Consider the following 25,404-nt stretch of genomic DNA (forward strand, 5'->3'; position numbering starts at 1 on the left):
GGCAGCTATCGGCGCTGCCTCTGGGGTGAGCCCTTGGGAGTCTAGGGAGACGGCACTGCCACACCCTTAGGGCTAAGTACTGCAGCCCGCTGGTGTTTGGGGGGATAGGGCCGAGCCTGGACAGAGGGTTGGCCAGGGAGGCCACCGGGCCCGGGAGAGGGGAGAGCAGAGTTTGCCCCTGATGGACACAGCAAGACTGTGCCCCAGAGGAGCAGCCGCTGCTGCAGTATCCGCGGGAGCCACCCCCAGGCCTTCACCGTGGGGGCAGGCTCGGGCCGGCCGGGGCAGAGCGAACCGGGCTGCGCTGTTTCTCAGGCAGCTGCTTGGCCACCTCTGCTCCTGCTAGGCCCCGGCTCGGGCGTTGCTTGGCAGAGGGACGCCAGCTCTGCGGGGAGGAGGGCGGTCGGCGCTGGGTGCGGGACGTGTCCAGGTCCGAGTCCGCCCCGCACGGCAAGATGGGGCTGGAGATGGAGCCGCTGCTCCAGGCCTGGAGCTACTTCAGGAGGCGGAAGTTCCAGCTCTGCGCGGATCTCTGCTCCCAGCTGCTGGAGAAATCCCCCGGACACCAGGTACCGGGCCAGGCCGCGGGGGTAGGGGCGCTGCGTGAACGATGGGCGGGGTGGAGGTTGAGGACTCAGGCTCACGAGAGAGCTGGAGCGGTGGTAAGAGTGGGCGGGCGCCGGGGAGTGTGTGTCAGCGCCCCCCTCACTCGGGGTGAGCGGAGTGTGTCCGCGCAGTAGGGTTTGTAGCTACACCTGGCCCCCCAACATCATCCCTTTCCTGCCTCCAGTCCAGCCTGGGACTGGATTGCTCGAGGAAGTGCATGAGCATCGGTGCTTAGGGGAGCCATGCTTCTTACAAGGGAGGCTTGGGCAGCTTCTCTGCTTTATTGTCTGTTGCCACCCTGGCCTTCCAAACAGCTGTTCCAAGTGGGCGACTGTCTCCCAGTGACAGAGGAGGGAGTGTAAACCCATAAATTGCATCAGCCAGAAACATTTGCTAGACAGTTTGGAGGCACCTAGACTGAATTTAATCAATATAGAAGGTGGACCAATACAAGATATTACCTAACTGACCTTGTCTCTCTAATATTCTGGGATCAACACTGCAAAGTAATGTTAGCTAGCTCTTACGTATTGCTTGTTAGTAGATCTCCCAAAAGTACTATTAACTTGATAACTTGATCAGAAGTGAGCAAGAACAAAAATCAAACTTGAATGTATATCTGTTGTCCTCATTTGATGCTAAGCCTCCCTATTAAGACAAAAATGCTTTTTTTAAAAAAAAAAAACAAAAGTGAGCTAGCTACTACTGACCTCTCTGAAATCTTTCCTTCCTTCTAGAGAAGGCAGTGGAGCCCCCACAGATTTACTCTAAATCAGTGTTGAAGGGACATCTATTCTTCTAGTGGCATGAGATGGCATATGCACTTTAGGGCCCCAAATCCAAAGCAAGTAGTGAAGTAGGAGACAAAGGTACTTCTATAATTAAAATATATATGTTGTAATAGCAATAAGATAATTGTGGCCCTTTATCTCTCCCCCACCCCAAATCCAGTCCATCCCAAAACTCCACCAGCCCAAGCAGAGTTCTGATCCTGTAAAAGGAGAAGTACTAGAGACATCATGAAATGCACAAGGGATTTTGATATTAATTTTATGTCAAAAATGCTCAGATGCTATTGTGATTGGCAGAAGTGTAAAACTAAGAGACTGATATTCCTGCTCGTCTTCAATATCTGGTAAAGGGACTGTATATTTGAATTTGTTGTTTAATAATCAATTACATGGAACTGACAATTTGTTTCATCTGAATGGGTATTAACTAAGTGTTCAGTATGCTGTTCAAGGTTTACACTTCAGTTATACATGTTGCATGAAAAAAGAAGGTTCTCCAACTTTCATCCTGGATAAATATCATTTTATGTAAAGGTCATTATTGCTATTATTTCTTGGAGAACAGCAGCTAGATGGGCTTTGTCTCTGGACAAGATATACTGGGAAGATTTTAGTTCTCACAAAATGTCCTACGCGTCAGTTTTTCTTAAGAGCTTGAGAGTTCACCCTTCCCCATAAGGGAAAAGAGGCAAAGGATCTCAAGGAGCAACCACTGAAATTGCGCAAGGTATACGATTTGATGAGCACTTGTTTACGCTAGATATTTGAAAACATTTATTCATACCATAAGCCCTAAGTCACCACACAAAAGCCCCAAGGAACAAATAAAAAAGCTTTTACTTAGAAAGGACATTCAGAGAAAGCTTGAAGCTGTAATCTCATGATTGTTTCCACTAATTACTGCTGTACAGCTGTAATCTCATGATTGTTTCCACTAATTACTGCTGTACATGCACTAGACATCTGCAGAGCTGTTCTTCACAGGGTCTTCCACATCAAAAAGCTTGCCTTATTTATGAAGTGTGTTTGCAGTATGTATACTTAGATTGTAAGCTTTTTGGGTCAGGGACCATCTTATGTTTGTACAATGCCTAGCAAAATGGGGCCCTCAACAATGACTGGGGTTCCTAGGGTACAACCACAATACTAATAGTACCATATTAACACTGCTGCAGCAGTGTTATTCATTTATAAATATCTAAAGTGCCAAACTGAGAAGTTTTCCAAATCATTACCAGTCTGAATATGAAAAGTTTGTTTATTTATTGTATAGGGAGCTTTTTAATGTGCACTGTAGAACTCCAACATACAAGCATTGCAGTGTGTTTTTTTTTTTTCCCTTGGGACTGCAAAAATTTTGCTGAAAAGTTACTTTGTCTTTTGCTGAGCTTATTGCAGAACCAACTGAGGAAACCAGCTCATAGCAGAAGAAATAGGGTAAGCAGCATAATATATCATGGGCTGGGAGAAAGCGTTTAGGAGCAGTATGGCTGGGGGGAGGAGGAGAAGGCGGCAAATAAGATTAGCATGAGAGGACAGCAGTGGCAGGTGAAACAAACAAGTGGAAAAATAGCAGTTCGAAGAGAGAAAGATCTAAACTTTCTAATTTTAGAGGAAGCTGCAGTGTAGAGGACAGTGTAGGCACAGCAGGGGTTTGATATTGGTAGTATTTGAAGACTATCAACTGAGTCATTAGTCTTAGCTTGCTGGGTTTTTGCTGTATGTTTGCCATCCAAATATTGAGCATGGACCCAATCTTGCAAACACTTAAGTTCATACATATCTTTACTCCCATGAATAAAAGTTCAAATGTGCTATTTGGAGGGTCAGGGCCCACTGTTTGTACCAGCTGGTGTTAATGTCATAGCTTTGACAATGAAGGCAACTTTGTATAGATCTAGAAACCAATTACTTTTTATTTGCAAACTGGGTAAAGCTAAGCTACCTATTTCAAATCACACAAGGAAAAAAGTGGAAACACCTTTTAAAATAATTGATTTCATATAGCATAAGTCCCAGTGTACGATTTATACTTCTGTCTGAAAATGTACTTATTGCCACAAGTAACTACTGTTGCTTTAGCTGAAGGATTAAAGTGAATGGAATTCTCTCAAATTTGTACATTTGACAATTCTTTGCATATAGTCAGTTTCACTGTTGCTGCTATATAATTATTTGCCAGGTTTCAGAGTAACAGCCCTGTTAGTCTGTATTCGCAAAAAGAAAAGGAGTACTTGTGGCACCTTAGAGACTAACCAATTTATTTGAGCATGAGCTTTCGTGAGCTACAGCTCACTTCATCAGATGCATACCGTGGAAACTGCAGCAGACTTTATATATACACAGAGAATATGAAACAATACCTCCTCCCACCCCACTGTCCTGCTGGTAATAGCTTATCTAAAGTAATCTTCAGGTTAGGCCATTTCCAGCACAAATCCAGGTTTTCTCACCCTCCACCCCCCCACACAAATTCACTCTCCTGCTGGTGATAGCCCATCCAAAGTGACAACTCTTTACACAATGTGCATGATAATGAAGTTAGGCCATTTCCTGCACAAATCCAGGTTCTCTCACTCCCTCACCCCCCTCCAAAAACCCACCCCCATACACACACAAACTCACTCTCCTGCTGGTAATAGCTCATCCAAACTGACCATTCTCCAAGTTTAAATCCAAGTTAAACCAGAACATCGGGGGGGGGGGGGTAGGAAAAAACAAGAGGAAATAGGCTACCTTGCATAATGACTTAGCCACTCCCAGTCTCTATTTAAGCCTAAATTAATAGTATCCAATTTGCAAATGAATTCCAATTCAGCAGTTTCTCGCTGGAGTCTGGATTTGAAGTTTTTTTGTTTTAAGATAGCGAACTTCATGTCTGTGATTGCGTGACCAGAGAGATTGAAGTGTTCTCCGACTGGTTTATGAATGTTATAATTCTTGACATCTGATTTGTGTCCATTTATTCTTTTACGTAGAGACTGTCCAGTTTGACCAATGTACATGGCAGAGGGGCATTGCTGGCACATGATGGCATAAATCACATTGGTGGATGTGCAGGTGAATGAGCCTCTGATAGTGTGGCTGATGTTATTAGGCCCTGTGATGGTGTCCCCTGAATAGATATGTGGGCACAATTGGCAACGGGCTTTGTTGCAAGGATAAGTTCCTGGGTTAGTGGTTCTGTTGTGTGGTATGTGGTTGTTGGTGAGTATTTGCTTCAGGTTGCGGGGCTGTCTGTAGGCAAGGACTGGCCTGTCTCCCAAGATTTGTGAGAGTGTTGGGTCATCCTTTAGGATAGGTTGTAGATCCTTAATAATGCGTTGGAGGGGTTTTAGTTGGGGGCTGAAGGTGACGGCTAGTGGCGTTCTGTTATTTTCTTTGTTAGGCCTGTCCTGTAGTAGGTAACTTCTGGGAACTCTTCTGGCTCTATCAATCTGTTTCTTTACTTCCGCAGGTGGGTATTGTAGTTGTAAGAAAGCTTGACAGAGATCTTGTAGGTGTTTGTCTCTGTCTGAGGGGTTGGAGCAAATGCGGTTGTATCGCAGATCTTGGCTGTAGACGATGGATCGTGTGGTGTGGTCAGGGTGAAAGCTGGAGGCATGTAGGTAGGAATAGAGGTCAGTAGGTTTCCGGTATAGGGTGGTGTTTATGTGACCATTGTTTATTAGCACTGTAGTGTCCAGGAAGTGGATCTCTTGTGTGGACTGGACCAGGCTGAGGTTGGTGGTGGGATGGAAATTGTTGAAATCATGGTGGAATTCCTCAAGGGCTTCTTTTCCATGGGTCCAGATGATGAAGATGTCATCAATATAGCGCAAGTAGAGTAGGGGCTTTAGGGGACGAGAGCTGAGGAAGCGTTGTTCTAAATCAGCCATAAAAATGTTGGCATACTGTGGGGCCATGCGGGTACCCATAGCAGTGCCGCTGATCTGAAGGTATACATTGTCCCCAAATGTGAAATAGTTATGGGTAAGGACAAAGTCACAAAGTTCAGCCACCAGGTTAGCCGTGACATTATCGGGGATAGTATTCCTGATGGCTTGTAGTCCATCTTTGTGTGGAATGTTGGTGTAGAGGGCTTCTACATCCATAGTGGCCAGGATGGTGTTATCAGGAAGATCACCGATGGATTGAAGTTTCCTCAGGAAGTCAGTGGTGTCTCGAAGGTAGCTGGGAGTGCTGGTAGCGTAGGGCCTGAGGAGGGAGTCTACATAGCCAGACAATCCTGCTGTCAGGGTGCCAATGCCTGAAATGATGGGGCGCCCAGGAGTTCCAGGTTTATGGATCTTGGGTAGTAGATAGAATATCCCAGGTCGGGGTTCCAGGGGTGTGTCTGTGCGGATTTGATCTTGTGCTTTTTCAGGAAGTTTCTTGAGCAAATGCTGTAGTTGCTTTTGGTAACTCTCAGTGGGATCATAGGGTAATGGCTTGTAGAAAGTGGTGTTGGAGAGCTGCCGAGCAGCCTCTTGTTCATATTCCGACCTATTCATGATGACAACAGCACCTCCTTTGTCAGCCTTTTTGATTATGATGTCAGAGTTGTTTCTGAGGCTGTGGATGGCATTGCGTTCCGCATGGCTGAGGTTATGGGGCAAGTGATGCTGCTTTTCCACAATCTCATTTAAAAGTTCAATTTAAACAGGAATGGCTTGCTTTTTAAAGTGAACTGTATTTCTACTTGACTGACGCTCTTAGTTCTCAGATTAATTTTTTGTCTTTTAAATCTGCACTATGTATTTAAGTCTCTGTGGAAAACACTTTGTATAACTGAAATCAATACTAAAAATTCATAGACTTTAAAAAACTGTAATAATTAGTTTAAAGTGAATTGGTCAGCATATTTCTTCAGAAAGATTGTAGAGTGCACAGTATTCCATGGTGTACTTATGAGTCAGAAATATGATGGCAATCCTCTGACAATCTTACCTGACAGCCCATGTAGAAGGTGGAACTACTAACAGATGGTATAGGAGTATTGATAAAAATCTCTTTATTGGTACAAAAAGAAACTAAACAGGCAAGATTCTTCATTGTAGCAACTTGAGTCAGACTCACCATATCAAAAATTCTACATTTGAAATCTCACTAAGAAGCCATTTTCTGTGTACATAAAGACTAGCCTTTAAAGTGTTTGATATAGTTAATGCTAGAAGGCAGACAAATGTTAAATGATTTGTCTTCTCTGTTGTCTGCCAATTACTGTGTTATCTACTCAGCATGACTCAGATTCTGCAGCTTTTATTGTAATCCACAAGAAGCTAAGGCTAGTATTAGCTTTTATTGGCTACCTGCCTGATATTTTACAACTCTGATTCTGATTTATAAAACAGAGTCTTTCTCCTCACTGTGTTAGTGCACTTTTATCGTCATCTTCTTGATCCAAGCCTTGATATGTCACATTTGCAGTGTTATTGTAGTCATGATGGTCCTTGGTTACCACATTTACTTCCACAATTTAAGCAACCACACCAGACACACCAAAAAAAACCAAACCCTATTATCTAGAGCCAGGCCTTAGATAAAACAGAATTTGCTCCTAAGAGAAAGTCCGGGATACACACCTAAACACATTTAAAAGTGCCTTCACTAAACAGGGACACCCTTATGAAAGAAGTAGATCACATAATGCAAAGAGCCACCAAAATACCCCAAGAGAACCTGCTTCGGTACAGAAAAAAGAAACCCATTTATCACACATCCCTCACTGTCACCTACCAGCCCACACTGGAATCCATATGGGGTATCAAATTATTACAATTGGGATGGGAACCCCATCCTGAAAGAAGACTTTCCTGAGCCCTCTTCTGACCTTCAAACATCTCCCCAGTCTTGCCAACATCATCTTCAGAAGCAAGCTCCCCACATACAAGGACCCACCAACTCAAAGCAGCACCAGACCCTGCCAAAACAGATGCAAAACCTGCAGAAATATCTCCACTTCAATACCCCTCACAACACACCTTTCAAGGTTCCTGGGTCCTATACATCTGTCACAACATGAGGCATTTTATGCACTGGTTGAGGTACACCATAACAACTGGGTGGCTGAAACCAGACAATCATTGTGCTCTCTAATGAGCCTACAGAGAGAAAAAGTGATAAAAGAAGACACTATATCACCCATGGACCAACTCTTTTCACAAAGCTATTGCTCCATCTTTCAGTACTTGTCCTCAAAGGAAATCTGCTCAACACTTTCAAAAGGCGAGCTAGGGAACTTAAATTCATAACTCCACTAGACAGATCCCAAAAGCCATGGACTTAATAGGGTCACTGATTTTTATGGCTTATTACAACAATTTGCAATATATCACACTGCCTGCTACCCTTAGTTGCTCACTTCAAACCCTTTATTTGTAACAGTCTAACCCCCAATTTCCCATTTCATTGCAAGTGACCTCCTCCAACATGTTGCCCCTTCTGCTTACCAGTCTTTAGCTCAGAAACTCTGCTTTCTTCCCCAGACCTGAAGGAGAATTCTGTGTAGCTCAAAAGTTTGTACTTGCAACAGCAGAACTTTGGTCCAATAAAAGATTCTCACATACCTTGTCAATCTGTCATATGTTCATTCTGCTTGGCTCAGGTCAGAGGGAAAAGGGCTAGTATGCCTCAATCTGCATTTTCATATTAATTTATTTGCGCTTTTGTTTTAAACTCAGTCTAACTTTACGTATTGTTTCGAGCCTATTGAAAGTAAGCGATTAAAAAGGAAACCATATTCACATACGCAAATCTGTTTACTCTGCATTTAATAAAAGTTAATATTTTCTAAGACACTCAGAAGAGCAGATATCAAAGTATGAGATAATCTTTGAAGTCAGAACTCTAAGGGGTGCACATTACTCAAACATCTACTCATCTTTACATGCTTATTCTAATGTTCAGTAATTAAAAAAAAGCATTTCTTTTTATCCTTATTATTAAACAGTTGGCCTCATGCATTATTTACCCCACACCATCCAAAACCTGTACTGAATACTTTTCTATGGTGCTCATCACCATAAAATCTGAGTTTCTGAAAAACATTAATGAATTTATCTTGACAACATCCCTGTGAGGTAAGGTAGTAGTTGGGAACTAAACCACAGAGCAAGTATGGTCAAAATTGTCCATTGGTTTTTGCTGCCCAAGTTGAGATGCCCAGAGCCTAATATCCAGAGAGCTTAGCATTTTTATAGCTATGTTCAAATATACAGCTCCCATTGACTTTGTTTACAGTTGCATGTTCAACACTTCTGCAGCTCAAGCCCCAGACATCTCATGTTGGGCACCCAGAAGTGAATATACAATTAATAACTACCTGTGAAAAGTTTGGTTTGAGCGAGCTGCTCAACATCACATAGGAACTCTGGGCCAGGAGAATCATAGAAAGGGATAGAATCCAGTTCCCTAGGGTGGCATTCAACTCTTAGCCTCAAGACCCTCATCTCTTTTCCTGCAGTCCCTGACTCACTGGATGCACATCTTCCAACTTTTACAACAAATGAGGCAGGGGTTCTAGAAACAATAGCCTCATCCTGTACACAGTCCTGAGTCATTCCCTGAGTAACTATCAATGAGGTGTACTGAATGAGTCAGGAAAAGCAGTAGGTGATAATGTAACAAAAGATTGAGTAGTAAAATTTTCAAAAGTGCTTAAGTACCACTGACTTAAAAATGGGACTTAGACGGTTAAATCACTACGGCCCACATCCTCAAGAGTATTTAAGCTCCTAACTTCCACTGAAATTGATGTCAATGGAAGTTTGAGCCTAAAGCATTAAGCTTTGAGGCATCACGTTAATTTTTCAGCCAATCATGCATGAACTAGAATTTCTCTTGCAACGATACTAAATACTTTATATTGGCATTGTAAACCAATTCTTAAAGAATTAATCATTAAAATTGATTCCAAAATGTAACTAGATCAACTTTTAAAAAATCAGATCAAGGAATTGGAGTTTTAAAAGATTCCGTTAAACAGATTCTCTTTTGATATGTACTGTATTTTTACTTATTTAAGAAGTCTCCAGAGAATTCAGTGGATGACTTCCCAATAAAACTCTTACAACATGCTGGGTATATGAATGCATGAACCATTAATGCCAAATACAACCTTTTCTCCTACGTGACAGAGAGAACACTCTCTCTACTGCTGTCTATTGTCTGATTTGTTGCCTAATCCGATTACTGTTCTTTGTGTTCCATGTGTCACATTCAAGGCACTAAACCACCACAGATGTACTAATTGTGAACATGTAATTCAGCTATTAAGAGGGAGGGGAAATGGCTCAATAGTATAATTGTTAATAGATGTGTAATGAATGTCCTGCTTTAAAAAAAACTTATTTAATGCTCTACTATAGGACTTCGTGCTTTCACTAAACTGTCTTTTTTTTTTTTTAAATACTTCCCTCCCCTGACCCTCAGTGCTGTTACTCCTATGGGATTGATTTTTTTTTATAGAAATGAAGTAATTGCTAAATAATTAAAACACCTTGAACCTAGCTACTTGTATGCTGATTTTTAACAAGGTCAGAGTAAACATATAATTAACATGTTCACATGGAGATGCACTTCTGAAAGCATCCTCAGCTGAAATAAACTGTTGACACAAATTGCTGTGGTTACTAAATGTAAAGATAAATATTATTAGTGATTCATTTAATCACTTCCCTGCACTATGACAATGTACATCTACAGTGATGCCAGTAGCAATTTGGCCTGCATTTTCAGTATACACTGATTTTTTCACAGTATGTTGCTCATATCAATTCATATTTACCTTAAATTTGAGTTGTAGATACAGGCATGTTATAAGCGTCAAATAGTTATCCAGACAGTGTTTGAGGCTCTCCTCTTTAAGATGTTACATTAGAGGTTTAATTTTATAAAAACAGGTCTTTCTGGTAATTTTATCTCAAAATGGATTGATTTCACACAGTAACTTTCATTTTAAAATGCCCTCAAGGGTTTATAAATCTGCGCTGAATTCTTCTTTCATTTATACTTTTACAACATTAGCAACTTCAAGAGGGGATTAGATGTGTAAAAGATGACTAACTTAGACCCTTTGTTGTTAAGACCAGGCCACTTGTTAGCTTATTCTTGCAAGTCTTTACTCTCACACAAGTCTTTACTCAAGGTGACTAGTTCCATTGATTTCAGTTGGATTATGTACATGAGTAAAAATTGCAGGATCCGCTCTTATTCTGTTACATTACCTTTTATTATTAATCATTTCCATGAATGGAAATGACTAATAAGTTCCATTGCTTGCTTAAATGTTAGCCAACTTAAATGTATTAGCCAACACATCCTATAACTCTAGTGCAGGCAAGGCAGTGTATACACCCTACCATGTGTGGTTGGTCAACCTTACTCTCTTAAAAATGAGAGGGAATGTAACTCTCGTAGCTTCATTTAGCTTAGTCATGATGAATGTTCTTATATAGGAAATATTTTGGATGACTCTAAATTAGTGTTAACAAATAATGCCTAGAGTAAGATACACAACTTGAATATCCAGGCATTTGAGTTAGGGCTGCCACAGTATCCTTAAAATTGCTCGTTTGCTATTGCAACACAGTATGGAGGATCACCAACTGCTCTGAAGCCATTTTCTAGTAGCCCATATCTATATATAATAAAACAGTAAAACCTATATCTGGCCAACAGTCCTAAATCATTGTGATATCAGCAGTAACTCAGCCAATCATAACCCTTATTTTACAGCTAATTTCCATGCTACAATTTCATTGGCGAAAGTCAGTGATATGAGGAAGATGGACAGATGATGGATTGCATAGATGGTAGATTACTTGGTCCAACAGCTACAGTTCTTCAAAAGGTTGGTTTCATCCATACAGATCATCCCAGGCTCCCCCGTGTAACCTACACCCCTAAACAAAACTCAATTCTCCCTGCACAACCCCACAAATGCAAATCACAACTACCTGCACAACCACACACAAATAACCCCAAACACAGCGCCTCACTGCAGCACACACCCCTTATATACAGCTTGTGCAAATCTCCCAGCACAACACAGGCACTTATCCAACCACACTCATACTTAACATAAACTTGAGCAGCAAAGCTATAATGCACACAGTGGGATGAATAAAGGACAACTTGGACCAACCTCAATGTCCTTGTTTTTATTAGAATAAAAAATATATAGTAGCATCCAGAAGACTAGTACCTATTAAAAGAACATTACATCCTAAACAAAGTCAAGTATTCAAGAGACAGGAACCGCTTAAGCCCCAAATGATTCCAAACAGGATTTTGTGATTCAACACAGCCCCTCCTTGGGGAAGCTTTATCATAAAAAACCCTAGTGCAAATAATCCATAACAGAAGGCCCTAAATGTAGTCCATTTATCATCCCAGTGCACGTATTCCTTAAAATTAGATGACATCTAGTCCACTGATGGAGCATATATCACACTCTGGCAACTTCCTTGGTCCTCTTGGTCCTTGGATGCTAGAACAGCCATCCCAGCCAGAGTGCATCCCTGCTCCCCTACAGCCTCTGTGCTGGGAGCTCATCCTCAGAGGGGCATCCATCGCTCTCCCTGTTCCATTAACCTCTCCTCTCAGATTTGTAGGCACATAGGATCTTCCACTACTCAAATGCCTTTAGTGCTCAGTTCTGGCTTGGGAATCAGCAGACAACTCCCTCTGCTACTCTCCTGCCTTGAGCCCTGGCTCGGGAAGGTCGTCCAGCAGACCTCGCTTGCTGCTATCTTGCCTTCAGCCTTCCCCCAGGAACCTTCTGTAGCTTTTTTCAGAGACTTTCTCCATGCTGCTACCTGAACCTTTATAACCCTACCCTCTTAACTGGCCAAAATGGGAGCACCTATTTTGCTGGACCTTTTTCATTTAAGGGGGACAGCCACCTTATGACAGGGTTCTTTTTAGTTATGTTTTGGGTTTTGAGCCTTTAATGTGACTTGGGTCACGTCTTTTCATCCTTTCTCTACTGTCATGAGAGCTAAAAAATTTTTTTAAAAGTAAGTTGAGATTCTAATGTAAACATAGGGTTCTAGAAGTTGGGGCTTTAAAAAAAAAATATCACATATTAGGAGGTTTGTGATAAAATTGCAAGAGTTGGCAACATTGCAGTATGATTCCTCCAGACCACACTGCATTGCAGTGAGAGATGCTGGGCATCCACAGCTTTTGCTGACTTCATCTGCAGTTAAGAGTGCTGCATTTCTGCTTATCAGGGCCCTGTCTGAAATTGGACATCCAGCAAATGAGGAATGTACCATTAGTGGCCACATGCCAATGTCTGGTTTAAAGTGACTTGCTCAGCATTACACAGGCAGTCAGTGTGTGGGACAGCCAGGACTAGGACTGACTGTGTGGAATTCACTTGTCCTAATCACAAGAAAATAGTTTGTCTTCCTGCAGCTCTGCCTTGCTTTCTAAGCACAACTTCTAGAGCAGGTGACACAGATCCTACAAGCAGTCTGATTCAGTACACAGTGGAGAGTCATACCCTGGACACCATCCCTCCATCACCCAATGATCATAATTAAGGACTGCATCATAATGCATATACACAAGGGGGATGAATTAAAGTTGCCCATGCAATCTGAATTGCTGGCATTTTTTAACTTTTGAGTGCTTGATTTTTCAATCTAAATAATAGTCTTTGAACAGTTTGTTTGTAATTTCCAGGTGCCAGCTCCTGCCAAGGCCCTTCAGTCTCACTTGAACACTGACAAATGCATGGTTAGAAGTCAGTCCAGCTCACCTGTGTGTTAGTATTGTTAAAATGAGTATTACTTTTATAGAGATCTGTTTAGTGTTTGGATTTTATTAAAGTTTTTGAGTTGTTGCATTTGTTAATCTCACATTATCTGTATCCCACTGTGATGGTGTGCACCCACCTCTTGTGAGCACCTCCTGTTTTGTGTGTGTGAGAAACTGCACACTCTCTCTGCGCCCCCTGACAGCTGTTAACCTCGTCAGGTGGGTCTTTAGTGGCTCAGCCCTCCAGCCAAGTCACATACAGTCTCTAAGCACAAACAAATCCCTTTTGGGGTAAAAGGTTCAACAGGGTCTGTCCTTGTTAAAGTCTTTAGCCCTGTCTCTGGGCTCAGTCCTCAGTGCCTTCTGAGCTTTTAGTCCATGTCTGCCCTGGTATAGAGCAGTGCCCCCGGAGCTTTCTCCCTGGGACTTATGCCCTTCACTTGGGTCTCTAAACAAGGCTTAACCCCTTCTCAGGGCTCAGGCCAGTGACTGGTGGGGAGAACCTGGGCCCAACCACTACTCCAGGTCCCAACCCTGGGACCCTATAAGTAGCAGCTGCTTCCTGTAATAGCTGCTGCTGCTATTCCCTGAGCCACTTCGCACGTAGCCCCTTCCGCTTCACCTTTACCTCAAGGCTGAAGTTTTCTGTTCTTTGTTTGCGCAGGGTCTCCCCCAGGCCTCCTTGCTTGGGCAGTTTCACAGCTGTCCAGTCCTTCCTCAGGGCTCTGGACCCAGCCAGCAACTGATCTGCTCAGCCCCAACAGCTCCTGTTATCTGAGCCTGCTGAGTTCCTATTGGCTGCTTCCCTGCAGACTTTCTAGGGAGACCTGGAGGACCCACCCTTACTGCTCCTTTTCTGGCTTGGGGTGTGGTAGGACAGCAAGGCCTCCTGCAGGAGACATCAAAGGTCCTGGTACACCCCCATCACACCTAAGTTATAAGCAGGAATCCTAGAAATCTGTTTTTCACAAAAAATGTGGAATTTTCATTTTTGTACAGAGAATCTTTAGTTTTTACATTATGTGCAAAAATAAAAACAGAAGCCTATTTATCTGAGCCTCCATTTTCTGGCTCTCTGTATTAATTGAACTGGGGCTGACCGCCTGAGCCCTGCCACCAGGAGTTGAAGCTCTCCAAGTTATCTGAATTTTTGATTATCCGATCTGGCCCCGATCCCAATTAGATCAGATAAGCAGGGTTCCACTGTATTGTGGCTAGGGAAACCTCAGTTCAGCATTTCATTTTAATCATGGAAAAACACAGATTTTTATGTTTATCAGAGAATGTTGGGAGGATTTTACCATAGAAACCTTATAACCAGGGATTCTAATTAATATTTAAGTGTTTGTTTGCTTTGTAACTATCAAAGTATTTGCTATGAAGCTTGGAAACCTAACTAGTCAGGAGAGAAACATTACCAAGTGTGAAATACTAGTTTACCACAAGAGGTGTCATCTGCTGCCCAACAGAAGGCCTATAGACACCAGACAAACAATTTTGGCACCTCAGTGCACAAAATACTTTAATTACTCCCTCCGCACCCATGAAGAGGGGATGTGCACAAACCTTCCACCCATCACACTTTGAACTGGGGGAAAGGAATAAAAATCCCTGCCAGAAGGATCTCTATCATTATGCTTCTTGGAATTTGGAGAGGGTAGTATTTCTAAGCATAAGTAAGGTATTCCCAAACTTCTTAACTTGAGTTAGCCTTAAAGGACATATAGAGCTTGCACATTGCAGCCGTTTCTATTACTTTTTGAAACCTAAGACTGTAACTCAATTGTGGGTATATGTTTACCTGCTTTAACTTTGTAAAGGTTCTTTTTCTTAGTTAATAAACCTTTAGTTAGTTTAATATAGGATTGGCTACAAGCATTGCCTTTGGTTAGAGATCTAAGATACAATTGACCTAGAGTAAGGGACTGGGAGTGACCTGAATATTATTGTGATTTTTTTTTTTTTTTGGTGTAAGGGACCATGTGTCACAAAGGCAGGCTTGCCTGGATGGCAAGATAGACCCGAGTGCCCTAGGGGACTGTCTGTGACTCCATGTTAAAGCTGGTATAGTGGTTGGGGAGTTCACATTTGACACTTGGTTGATGAAATCTAATTATAGAACACACAACCAGTTTGGGGTTTGTGCCCTGGTTTGTAACAGTCTGCCCTGAGGTTGGCACCCACATTTGTGAACCACTCCAGACAGCTTGACAGCCCGTGCACCATGAAATTGCTGGCATTGTCTAACTTTTGTGTTTGATTTTGCAACCTAAGTAATATCCTTTGAACAGTTTGTCAGTAATTTCTTAATTTTGTTTCCTAAAAGGAAAAGAGATACAAATAAATGTTGTTATATGCAGTAGTAACGGTTCCCCTCCCCTCTCCAAAAAATCGTGCATCATCAGCAGGATTTAAATCCTGAAACTTCATCACTATAGCACAGCTTGAGCTACAGCTAACTATATTAGCAAGTAGAAAAAGACTTGCTCTGGTGGAAGTGGGAGAAATGTGAGGAGGAGCAAGATTGGTTCTATCTTCTCTCTCTCCCCCCCCTCCAGTGGAGGAGGAGTACCTTCCCTATCTTGTACTTCCAAGAAGTGGGGAAATGGCTAAGTAGGGCTGTGTGCTGGGTCAATGTACATAGGATGGGGATTGTCAAGGGGAGTTCAGCCCATCTCTCCCCTCACTCCCCAAGAAGCTGTCTGCTGCTGTTGTTAATCGGTGTCACGTGTGATGCTCCTGCCTTGGCAATGTGAGCCCAGCCTTAGTTTGCAATGTTAATGTTCAGTTATTTTAGTATGCTACCACAATTTTGTTGACAAGGCAAGTAACAGAAGGGAATGGTGGTTTTTTTCATAGTTCAGATTTCAGCTAAAACTGAACAGAATGAAGGGACAGAGAAAAGGCATTTCCCTGTCTTGTGCTCTTTTCTCCTACCAAATTTGACTGTTTAATAATGGAGGTGTTAGAGCTTTTCAGTAAAAAAAGTCATTCTTTTCTATTAGAAAATGGTAGGCAATCTAAGTATGGGGTTTGTTGCTACCAGCTCACTCTACAATAATTTGCAAGAGCTGGATTAGTGTACTGAAGCCTAAATATTTTGCACTATTTCTAAACTTAGACAATCTTGTGTTTATACATTGGAAAATTTAAGTGAGCCCTCTTATAGTTGCTGGAAAATACAGGGGCTGGAAAATCTATTATCTTACCCTGTGTTGCAGATTCTACACTGGTGTTCCAGATCCATACGGATTCTTTTTGGTACTAGAATGACTTTCGTGTTCTCTGAAGGTTTCAAATATTTTAAGTTTTAGGTCCCCAAATTCACTTGCCATAATATTGCCTTGAAGTTGCTGGGATTTTTTCCCCCCTCCTTAGGTGTTTTGCCTTCTCTAAATGGTGACGACAGTACTATAGTGTTAATTTGAAAAATATAATGTTTTGGGTATTTTTTTGAATTAAATACAGTCTCCATCATAATGTATACAAAGACTTGTTTGTATGCAGATATTTATTTTCTTTTAAGAACTTCACGATGAAGCCATCAGTGGCTAACAAAAAAAAAATTGGGATCCCTTTTCTTCATGCATGCCACATGTGAGGATTTTGTTACATATTCCTGGACCTAAAATTCTGATTTATTTTCTGAGTGTCACTTACAGTTTAACAATGGTATTTAGCTGTACCTTCAGATGTACATTTAAAAATATTTGTATATGGGATATTCACCTGGTATTCTTACATTTTAAAACCCCTTAATGTTTAATCTATGACTTGGCAAATGTGACCAAACTGAAACAAGAAACCAAGCTATGTCTGAGATATTACTTGCTGTAAATCTACTTCTGTTATGGAAAACATCTCTTCGGTCTTGAAAATGTAAAGGAGTAAAATAATCTGGTAATGGTGGATAATGGATGACAGAGGTCACATCAAGTAGTTTGATTAAGTTACATTGCTGTTCCATTTATGGGTTTTTGTTTTTTCATTGTTTGATTCCATTTCTTATTTCACTCCTCCTTTTCTTATTCATTCTAGGAACCTGATTGTGAATTCACAGTTTCTCAGGTAAAAAAATTTCATAAGTACCAGTATTTGAAAAAACACTGAGAATAGTTTATAGCATGTTGTATAGTGATGTTTGTTTCATTTAATTCCTTAGGGCTTGTCTACATAGAGACTTAGTGCATGGCAAGCCAGGGATGTGAATCTACAGCTGTGTGTGTAGCCCCACTCCGCCCCAACCCTGTTCAGCCCCTAGTCCTGCTCCTCCCCCAACCTCAGCTCTCATTTCCTTTTCACGCCCATGCCAGCTTCACCTCTAGCCTCAGCTCCTCCCCCAGCCCCAGTTCCGTCCCCAGCTCCACCTTCAGCCCCAATTCCACTACTGAGGAAGCCTTGGCTGTACAATAATGGGGGGAGGGGTGGAGGCATGGACAGATTCTGTTAATGGTAAGGGGGGGGCACAACTGGAAAGTTTGTGCACCACTACATTAGTGTATCCTTACAATTTCGTATTAGGATAATTCTGAAAGAAGTAACAGAAAATTGCTGTGTGTGGTATTGCAGTAAAGGATTAAAATAGGCTGTTTTTTAAAACCTGTAGTTGGTACTAATAAAATGGAATATATTTAAAAACTTGTAGATTTTGGCCTTATTGTGTAAACTGAAAAGCAGAAAACACATTCCATATTAGAATAAAACAACATATAGCAGGAACTGCTACAAGTTTTTGGTAGAAAAACAGTAGGGCTTGAGCTCAGATTTGGAGATAAATGGTGCTTCTCTGTGTAGCTGGTGTGGTGGGCAGAGATCTTGCTTTCTTAAGATCTTCTATAGTGCTCCTCATTGTAGCATCTACCTTATTCTTGCACTTTGTATAGACAGTAGAGGTGCTGAGCAACTCCAATTGAAGTAATTCAGAATGAGACTACTCAGTGGCTGTTATGAAGTGCTCAGCATCTCAGAAGATGAGACAATAGGTGAATAAAACCAAATTGTTTCATTATGGACAGGAAAATTGGTTACAGTTTTCTGTTTTGATGGAGAAAAGTATACTTTTCATTTTCTCTTCAGAAGAGTCAGTAGCCAAGTAAAATTGTTCTAACAAAGCCCTGTATCACTTTACACTGCGTAAATAGTAGATTATATGAAAGGAGATGTTTTCACAAATCCCATTTTATTTTTCAAAAACCTATCTTGCTATCTTGCCATGCACCTTTAGCATCTTTTTGTACATTTATTATTTCATCTGAAAATTTGTATGCTTCCTTTAGTTAACCAGAGGGTTGAAGTGATTATGTTGCAGTCTATCTACATTTTTTGGAAAAGGGAGGGGGAATTCCACCAACTTTGTTACATACACACACCAGCATTGGATTTATTCAGTACGTACTTCTCTTATGGGTCTTGTATAATTAACAGATAACAAGGATTGTGGATCATCCTCTTGTCTTGCAAGATAAAAAAAATCCCTATATGCATGCAACCTTTAAGTTCCATATTTGGTAATGTTCCATCTATTGCTGCTTTGATCAAAACTCTGATAACTGAAGCATTGCCATAAGCAATACTCTGATCTGAAGTCTGATGTGTAATTAGGTGATAGTATGTGATTTTTAAGATCATTGTTGTCTATACAATGCCCAATTAGTAGTTTAACATAGAAGCACAGCCTAAGGGCCCTAACTTTCCAAAAGCTGACTGATAATGACAAAAGGATGCATGTTGCTTTTTTAAAGAAGTTGCCTAGTGCTTCTTGTTGGTGAAGAAGAGCGAAGATTTATCTAGGCCTTACCGATACTAAAATTGGCCTCTTTCAGCAATTGGTTTAGCTGTACCAGTATAAATAGGGAAGCTGCAAATTTCATGGAAAAGCACTACAAAGCAGCTTTTCTTATGTATGCTAGGAGTTGGCATTGGTTCAGCTACACTGATGTCTATACCAGCAATTTGCTGAAATTGGAGGTAAGGCATCAAAAAGAGGAATATAGCATGGAAATGAAATACTTGTATGGAGCTTTATGAAAATATGTAAAGGTAAGATGAACTTTTAACTGCAAATATTTAATGAAATTAAAGGTTGTCACCAAAATTACAGGTTAAGAAACTAGAAGAAAAAGTAGACCTGGATTACATTGGAATTGGCTAAATTCAAATTGCCCTAGTCTGTTCTTTTTTTTCCTATTAGTGTTAACAGATTTCCAAATGTGGCTGAGCTGGCTGTTTGGATGCAGTCTCTTCTCCCAGCTCCTAAATGAGGAAAAGTCTGAGTCAGTCTCTATTAAAATGTGGTACACATTATGAAAAGTTTGAGGTTCCTTCTATAGCAGGCCCTCCAGTGTTTCTGGATTCAAAAAAAGATTTGTCCTTGTGTGTTTGACCCCTTTGGTTTCATTTAGAGAAGAATTAACCTTGCTATTTCTCATTTGCAAATATTAAGCATGCTTTGCTAATGGTCTGTTTAGGCCAGTGTCAGGGAAGAAATAAACCTGATTATTTTAATAAGTCTCATGCTGGGATGTTTATGGTAGTCTGTTCTATGTCTGAAAGAAAGTCAGTGATTGATCTTGCAATCCTTTTTATCATCCTAGGCCTGTAAGTACATGTATATTAAGTTATCAAGAAGGGAACTGGATCTGCGATGTTAGTTCTCCAGAGTTTCTATTTAACCACTGAAGCTTTTCCCCTCTGGTTTGAGAGGTGAAACAGCCTACACTGAGCAGTTCATACAGCAAAATCCTTGAGTAATTTACTATTCCATGTAATACTCCAAGTCAGTGGTGGGCAACCTGCGACCCACGGGCCACATGCAGCCAGTCAGGGTAATCCGCTGGTGGACTGCGGGACAGTGTTTATACTGACCGTCCGCAGGCACAGCCGCCTGCAGCTCCCAGTGGCTGCGGTTTGCCGTTCCTGGCCAAGGGGAGCTGCGGGAAGCAGCCCAGGGGACCTGCTGGCTGCCACTTCCCACAGCTCCCATTGGCTGGAAACAACAAGCTGCAGGCAGCCATGCCTGCAGATGGTCAATGTAAACACTGTCTCACGGTCCGCCAGCGGGATTACCCTGATAGGCCGTAGGTTGCCCACCACTGCTTCAAGTTGTTCACTTGAGCTATTTGCCTGTCCAATTCACCATCCAATGCTGCAATGGTATTGTGCAGTTGGTTAGACTTAGTATATCAGTAGATGTACATGTTTACTAGTGGTGATTATTCTGAAGGAAGGAGATTTGGATTGTCCTTTTTAAAGGCTGCCTGTATTGAAACTGAATAGTGTTGTAAGTGTTAGCATTCAAGAGTCCTACTTGATAACTTTGTTCCCTACTGATTAAGATTTTCTTTTCCCCTGTGCACTGTGCTGCCTAGGGTAAGGTACATAGGGCCGTGATTTGCCTTCCCCTCTTGTAATGGTGTGGCTAAGGGGAGATTGACTGTTGGTGATTTGGAACTGAGGCTGGAAATGTTTCCAGCCGTGGAACCGCAAGCAATTGCTTGTTCCAAAGACCAGTCCTAATGTTTTGTATTTATTACAGTGCATCAAAATTCTGCCACCTGAACCAGTCAGTCAAATCACTACCTTGCTCACCCCAAACAAAGTATAAAATATGAAGGGATTAAAAAAGGTTAACCTACTAAAATTAAATGTTTTAGTTTATTTGCTTTATCCTTATGTAGGCTGCTTGGAGTTTGAAAACACGAGCTCTAACGGAAATGGTTTATGTGGATGAAATTGATATAGATCAGGAGGGAATAGCAGAGATAATTCTTGATGAAAATGCCATTGCTCAAGTTGCACGTAAGTACAGACTTTCACCTAAATGTATTAAAATGATGTAAATTCTTTGTGGCAGGACTGTCACCTAGTATATAATTGTACAGTACATAATGTTATAGGGACCAACCTACTGTTGATTTTTAGGCATTATCACAATATAAATGTTCAATAATATAACATGGCATTGTAAAAGGTACATTGAGATTCAGCTGAAAGAAAAATAGTTTTGTTTACTAAATTTAGCAGTTTAATAGATCTTTAAATCTGTTCAGTTATGTAAAGCCCTCATCTCTTAAGGAATATACTAGCAGCATACCTAGCCTGGCATCAGGATGCATCTACTGTCACAGTTTACCTTTACTTGGTACCTTGAGTTCCTCTCTGGCTGGGCAGTTCATTTGGCGTGTACTTTATGCTGCTGCTTTGGCCTTTCAACCAAAGCAAAAGTCTGCTTTCAAGGCAAGATTCCTCCATCAGTCTTCCACTTGGGTTCAGTAATCCTTTTCCCCTCAGTGCATGGGTTTCTGTACCACTTCTCTAGGAGATAGCACTGGTGGAGGTGGAAAGGACACGGATCCTTCCTCTAATATGTGTCCTACCCCTGGAATCCTAAATTGTGATTAGCAGTATGCCCTAATCTAAGACTGCTCTGCTGTGCTGTTTCCCAGGACCATTTCCTAGAAAGCTTGTTGGTGGTATGGCCTTTCCTAGTACACAAGCCCCTCCCCAGAGTCCTTCTTTGGCCCATCTCTAGGTCTCCTCTCTGGCCCTTTCCTGGCTTCTTCCACAGTGTCTCTCTCAGGATTCCTCACCATCTGCCTTTCTCAACAAGGAGTCATTATGAAAAAATATAGTCAGCCTGTAATTAAAACAAGGACTGAAAAGGAGGTGACCTCTGACTGGCATCTTAGGGAAAAATTGCCAGTAGCTAATAGATTAAGTTTATATCATGCAAATGAATGTTAAGACAGGTGTATACAAATAAAAGTAGTTATCTACAGTAGGCAAGTTCAAGAGAGCTTTTGAAAGGAGAGCAACAGTTGGTTGAATAAGATAGGGGAGAACCCTCTAATAGCTGAAAGGCAGAGACCCAGCCTCTGAAAAAATGGTCACACTATTTTATTTATGTATTGACTTCTATAGCACTCAGGATAAAAGTGACTAATGACTAAGGGGGATACTTCTGGAGAATTTGGGAATTGAAGTATATCAAGAGTTAATCTGAAAGAAAATTAGAACTTGCAGCATGCTAAGGCATTTGGCTAACCGATGTGGGTGGCAGGGAGCTCCTTTGCTAAAGCAGAAGAACAGGGTGATTTACAGTTCTGGATGCCCCAAGAAAATATCAAAAGGTCTAATCTGGACTACAAGGTCCCTGTCTTGAGGACCAGGTCTTCATTCTCTTTAAGGACCATGCAGCCTTAGGATGGCTATTTACAAACGTTAAGTGATAATACTCTTATTTTGTAGGCCCAGGAACTTCTTTGAAACTCCCTGGAACCAGTCAGGGTGGAGGTCCCAGTCCAGCTGTTAGGTATCTATTTCTTTATGTTTGGCAGCTTTAACCTGTAAATATATTAAATTTAGGATCTGCACATTAATGTAACATATTAAGTTTAACAAATTACAAAATGTTAGGTTTAAATGTGTAGCGTTTCTGTATTGATAAATTGGTGGAAATACCACTTCTATTTCAGGATGACTTGAGAAGAGCAAATATAGTACCTGTCTTTAGAAAAGGGGTGGGGAAAGGAGCTGGGGAATTATAGACCAGTCAGGCTAACTTTGATACCTGGAAAGATACTGGAACAAGTGTATTAAACAATTTATTTGTTAAGCACCTATAGGATAATAAGATGGTAAGTAATATTTATCAAAAACAAATCTTGCCAAACCAATTAAATTTTTTTCTTTGTCTGGGTTACTGATATAGAGTGGATGGGGGAAGCAGTAAACATGATCTATGTTGATTTTAATAGGGCTTTTGACACAGTCCCATGTGACATTCTCATAAGCAAACTAGAGAAATATGATCTAGATGAAGTTACTGTAAGGTGGGTGCATAACTAACTGGTTGAAAGGCTGTACTCAAAGAATAATTACCAATGGCTTGCTATCAAGCTGGAAAGATATCTGTATGTAGTGAAGGCCCTCAGAGGTCCGTCCTGTATTTGATACTATTAAATGTTTTAATTAATGACTTGGCTAAAGAGTATCCTTATAAATTTTGCAGATTAAATCAAGATGGGAGGGATTGTAAGCACTTCTGGAGGATTAACGTTCAAAACAACCTTGAGAAATTAGAGAATTGATCTTAAATCAACAAGATGAAATTCAATAAAGACAAGTGCAAGTACTACACTTACAAACAAACAAAAAAAATCAAATACACAACTACAATAGTACTGCTGTAAAGGATCTGTGGGTTATAATGGATCACAAATTGATTTTGAGCCACATTGTGATGCAGTTGTGAAAAAGGTTAATATCATCTAGGATGTATTCATTACCTCCTGTGTAAGACATAGGAGGTAATTATCCCACTCTGCTCAGCACTGGTGAGGCCTCAGCTGGAATAGCATATTCAGTTCTGGGCACCACACTTTAAGAAAACTGGAAACAAATTAGAGGAAGTCCAGAGGACAGCAATAAAAATGATAAAAGGTTTAGAAAACCTGATGTATGAAGACAGGAGTAAAAACTCGGTACGTTTAGTCTTGAGAAAAGAAGACTGAGGGAGGATCTGATAATAGTCTTCAAATATGAAAAGGGCCGTTGTAAAGTTGATAGTAATAAATTGTTTTCAATGTCCACAGCAGGTAGGACAAGAATTTGCATAATTTGCAGCAGGGAAGATTTAGGTTAGATATTAGGAAAAATTTTCTAACTCAGAGTAATTAAGCTCTGGAATAGACTTCTAAGGGAGGTTGTGGAATCCCTATCCTTGGAAGTTTAAGAATAGGTTAGACTAACACCTGTCAGGGATGGACAAAGTTTACTTGGTCCTTCCTCAGGCCAGGAAGCTAGAGTAGAAGAGCTCAAGGTCCCTTCCAGCTCTACATCTCTATGATTCTATGAACACATTTCCCTCATCTGCTCTTCATTTTAATATTTGTTGATTCAATTTAGGCCAGTGACTCAGTCAGGAAGACCTGTTACAGGGTTTGTGCGACCCAGCACACAAAGTGGACGACCAGGCACTATGGAACAGGCTATAAGAACTCCTAGAACCGCTCATACTGCTCGCCCAATTACTAGTGCTTCTGGAAGATGTGTCAGACTAGGAACGGTGAGTGACTTGGCTTTACTACTGTGAAGGATGGCTTTCCCTTCTGCGATGGTGTAATTGAGCTTAAAAATTATGTCTGAAAAAAATCAAACTTGGGAAAGTTAGCTCAAGTAGATAGCCAAGCTCTATATTTAAAAAAATTGAATAAAATGCTATCAAACCTTACTTGTGTTTAAATATGCATAAAATTTCACAAAATTTCCTGATTCTTCACTCACTGAACTCCATGAAGAAAACTGCTTCAACAGAAGCAGGATGGAGCCCTCTCCAAGTTTTCAACATTTTTTTTTCTTTTTTTCCCCCACTGTTAGAGAGCAATAGTTTCTTTAAAATCACCAGTGAGTTACTAAGATTAAATCTGGCTAAATTATGCTGTGTTAGTGAAATCACCAATAGTGTGTCTGGCTTGAAGACATAATGTAAACCTGGGTTTTTTTGATAGGCAAAAATTGTTGTTGAACTCCTGCTATATATGCATATAACCAGTTCTTCCCAAGTCTTTGCAAAAAAAGCGTTTAACATACTCTACAGTTATAATTTACGTTTTTTTCCATTAAAGGTTTTTTCAGCTGATATTTGAAATGTATTTGTATAGTGTAATGGGTTCATTCTGTTTAACACTTTTTTTTTCAGGCCTCTATGCTCACAAATCCAGAGGGTCCTTTCATAAACTTGTCTAGATTGAATTTAGCAAAATATGCTCAAAAACCAAAGTTAGCAAAGGTATGTGACTATTTTGGTCAATGTTCTGCTATAGTTAATATCACTTCAATGTTAATTTACCGTTAGTCTCTCTCGTCTTCTAGATTTTTAGGACCCTTTCCAGCCTAATATTTCCTCCACAGCTGCTGGACTATGGGAGTGCCACAATCTTTCAAGGTCCAGCAGCTGAGGAGTCTGTTCGCTACTCAGAGAAGGAAGTACTCTCTTGTTAGCAGTACTAACACATTGCATTGGGTATTTCTCAATGCTAACAATCCTCAAATCCCCAATATTGTGGTAAATTGGGATTCGGGAAATAGACTTGTCTTATAAATCCAGAAATGAAGTGTCCAGCAGCAGTATTTAGAACCTCAATTGTCGTAATATGGGGTCAGCTATTTCCCCCCCACCTCCTTTAGATGGAAGGCTTTTTTTTTTTAAACAAACAAGACACCATCTGTGTGAGCACAGACATTGTACTTGGACACAGAT

At 40.9% G+C, this 25,404-nt stretch overlaps 1 protein-coding gene across 1 annotated transcript in view; it reads left to right on the forward strand.

The window, feature by feature from the left end:
• The first annotated feature begins 404 nt into the window (after positions 1 to 404).
• The window catches only part of TTC8 (tetratricopeptide repeat domain 8), a 62,405-nt gene continuing 37,405 nt past the window's right edge, over positions 405 to 25,404 (forward strand). Inside the window, exons 1-6 of the mRNA XM_077820397.1 lie at positions 405 to 569; positions 17,184 to 17,213; positions 20,822 to 20,942; positions 22,392 to 22,455; positions 24,051 to 24,210; positions 24,844 to 24,933. Coding sequence (XP_077676523.1) covers positions 456 to 569; positions 17,184 to 17,213; positions 20,822 to 20,942; positions 22,392 to 22,455; positions 24,051 to 24,210; positions 24,844 to 24,933 — 579 coding nt within the window. The 5' untranslated portion in view covers positions 405 to 455. The remainder of the gene's footprint in view (positions 570 to 17,183; positions 17,214 to 20,821; positions 20,943 to 22,391; positions 22,456 to 24,050; positions 24,211 to 24,843; positions 24,934 to 25,404) is intronic.

The sequence above is a fragment of the Eretmochelys imbricata genome, chromosome 6 (assembly GCF_965152235.1).
Source record: "Eretmochelys imbricata isolate rEreImb1 chromosome 6, rEreImb1.hap1, whole genome shotgun sequence".
In the NCBI taxonomy this organism is placed as follows: domain Eukaryota; kingdom Metazoa; phylum Chordata; order Testudines; family Cheloniidae; genus Eretmochelys; species Eretmochelys imbricata.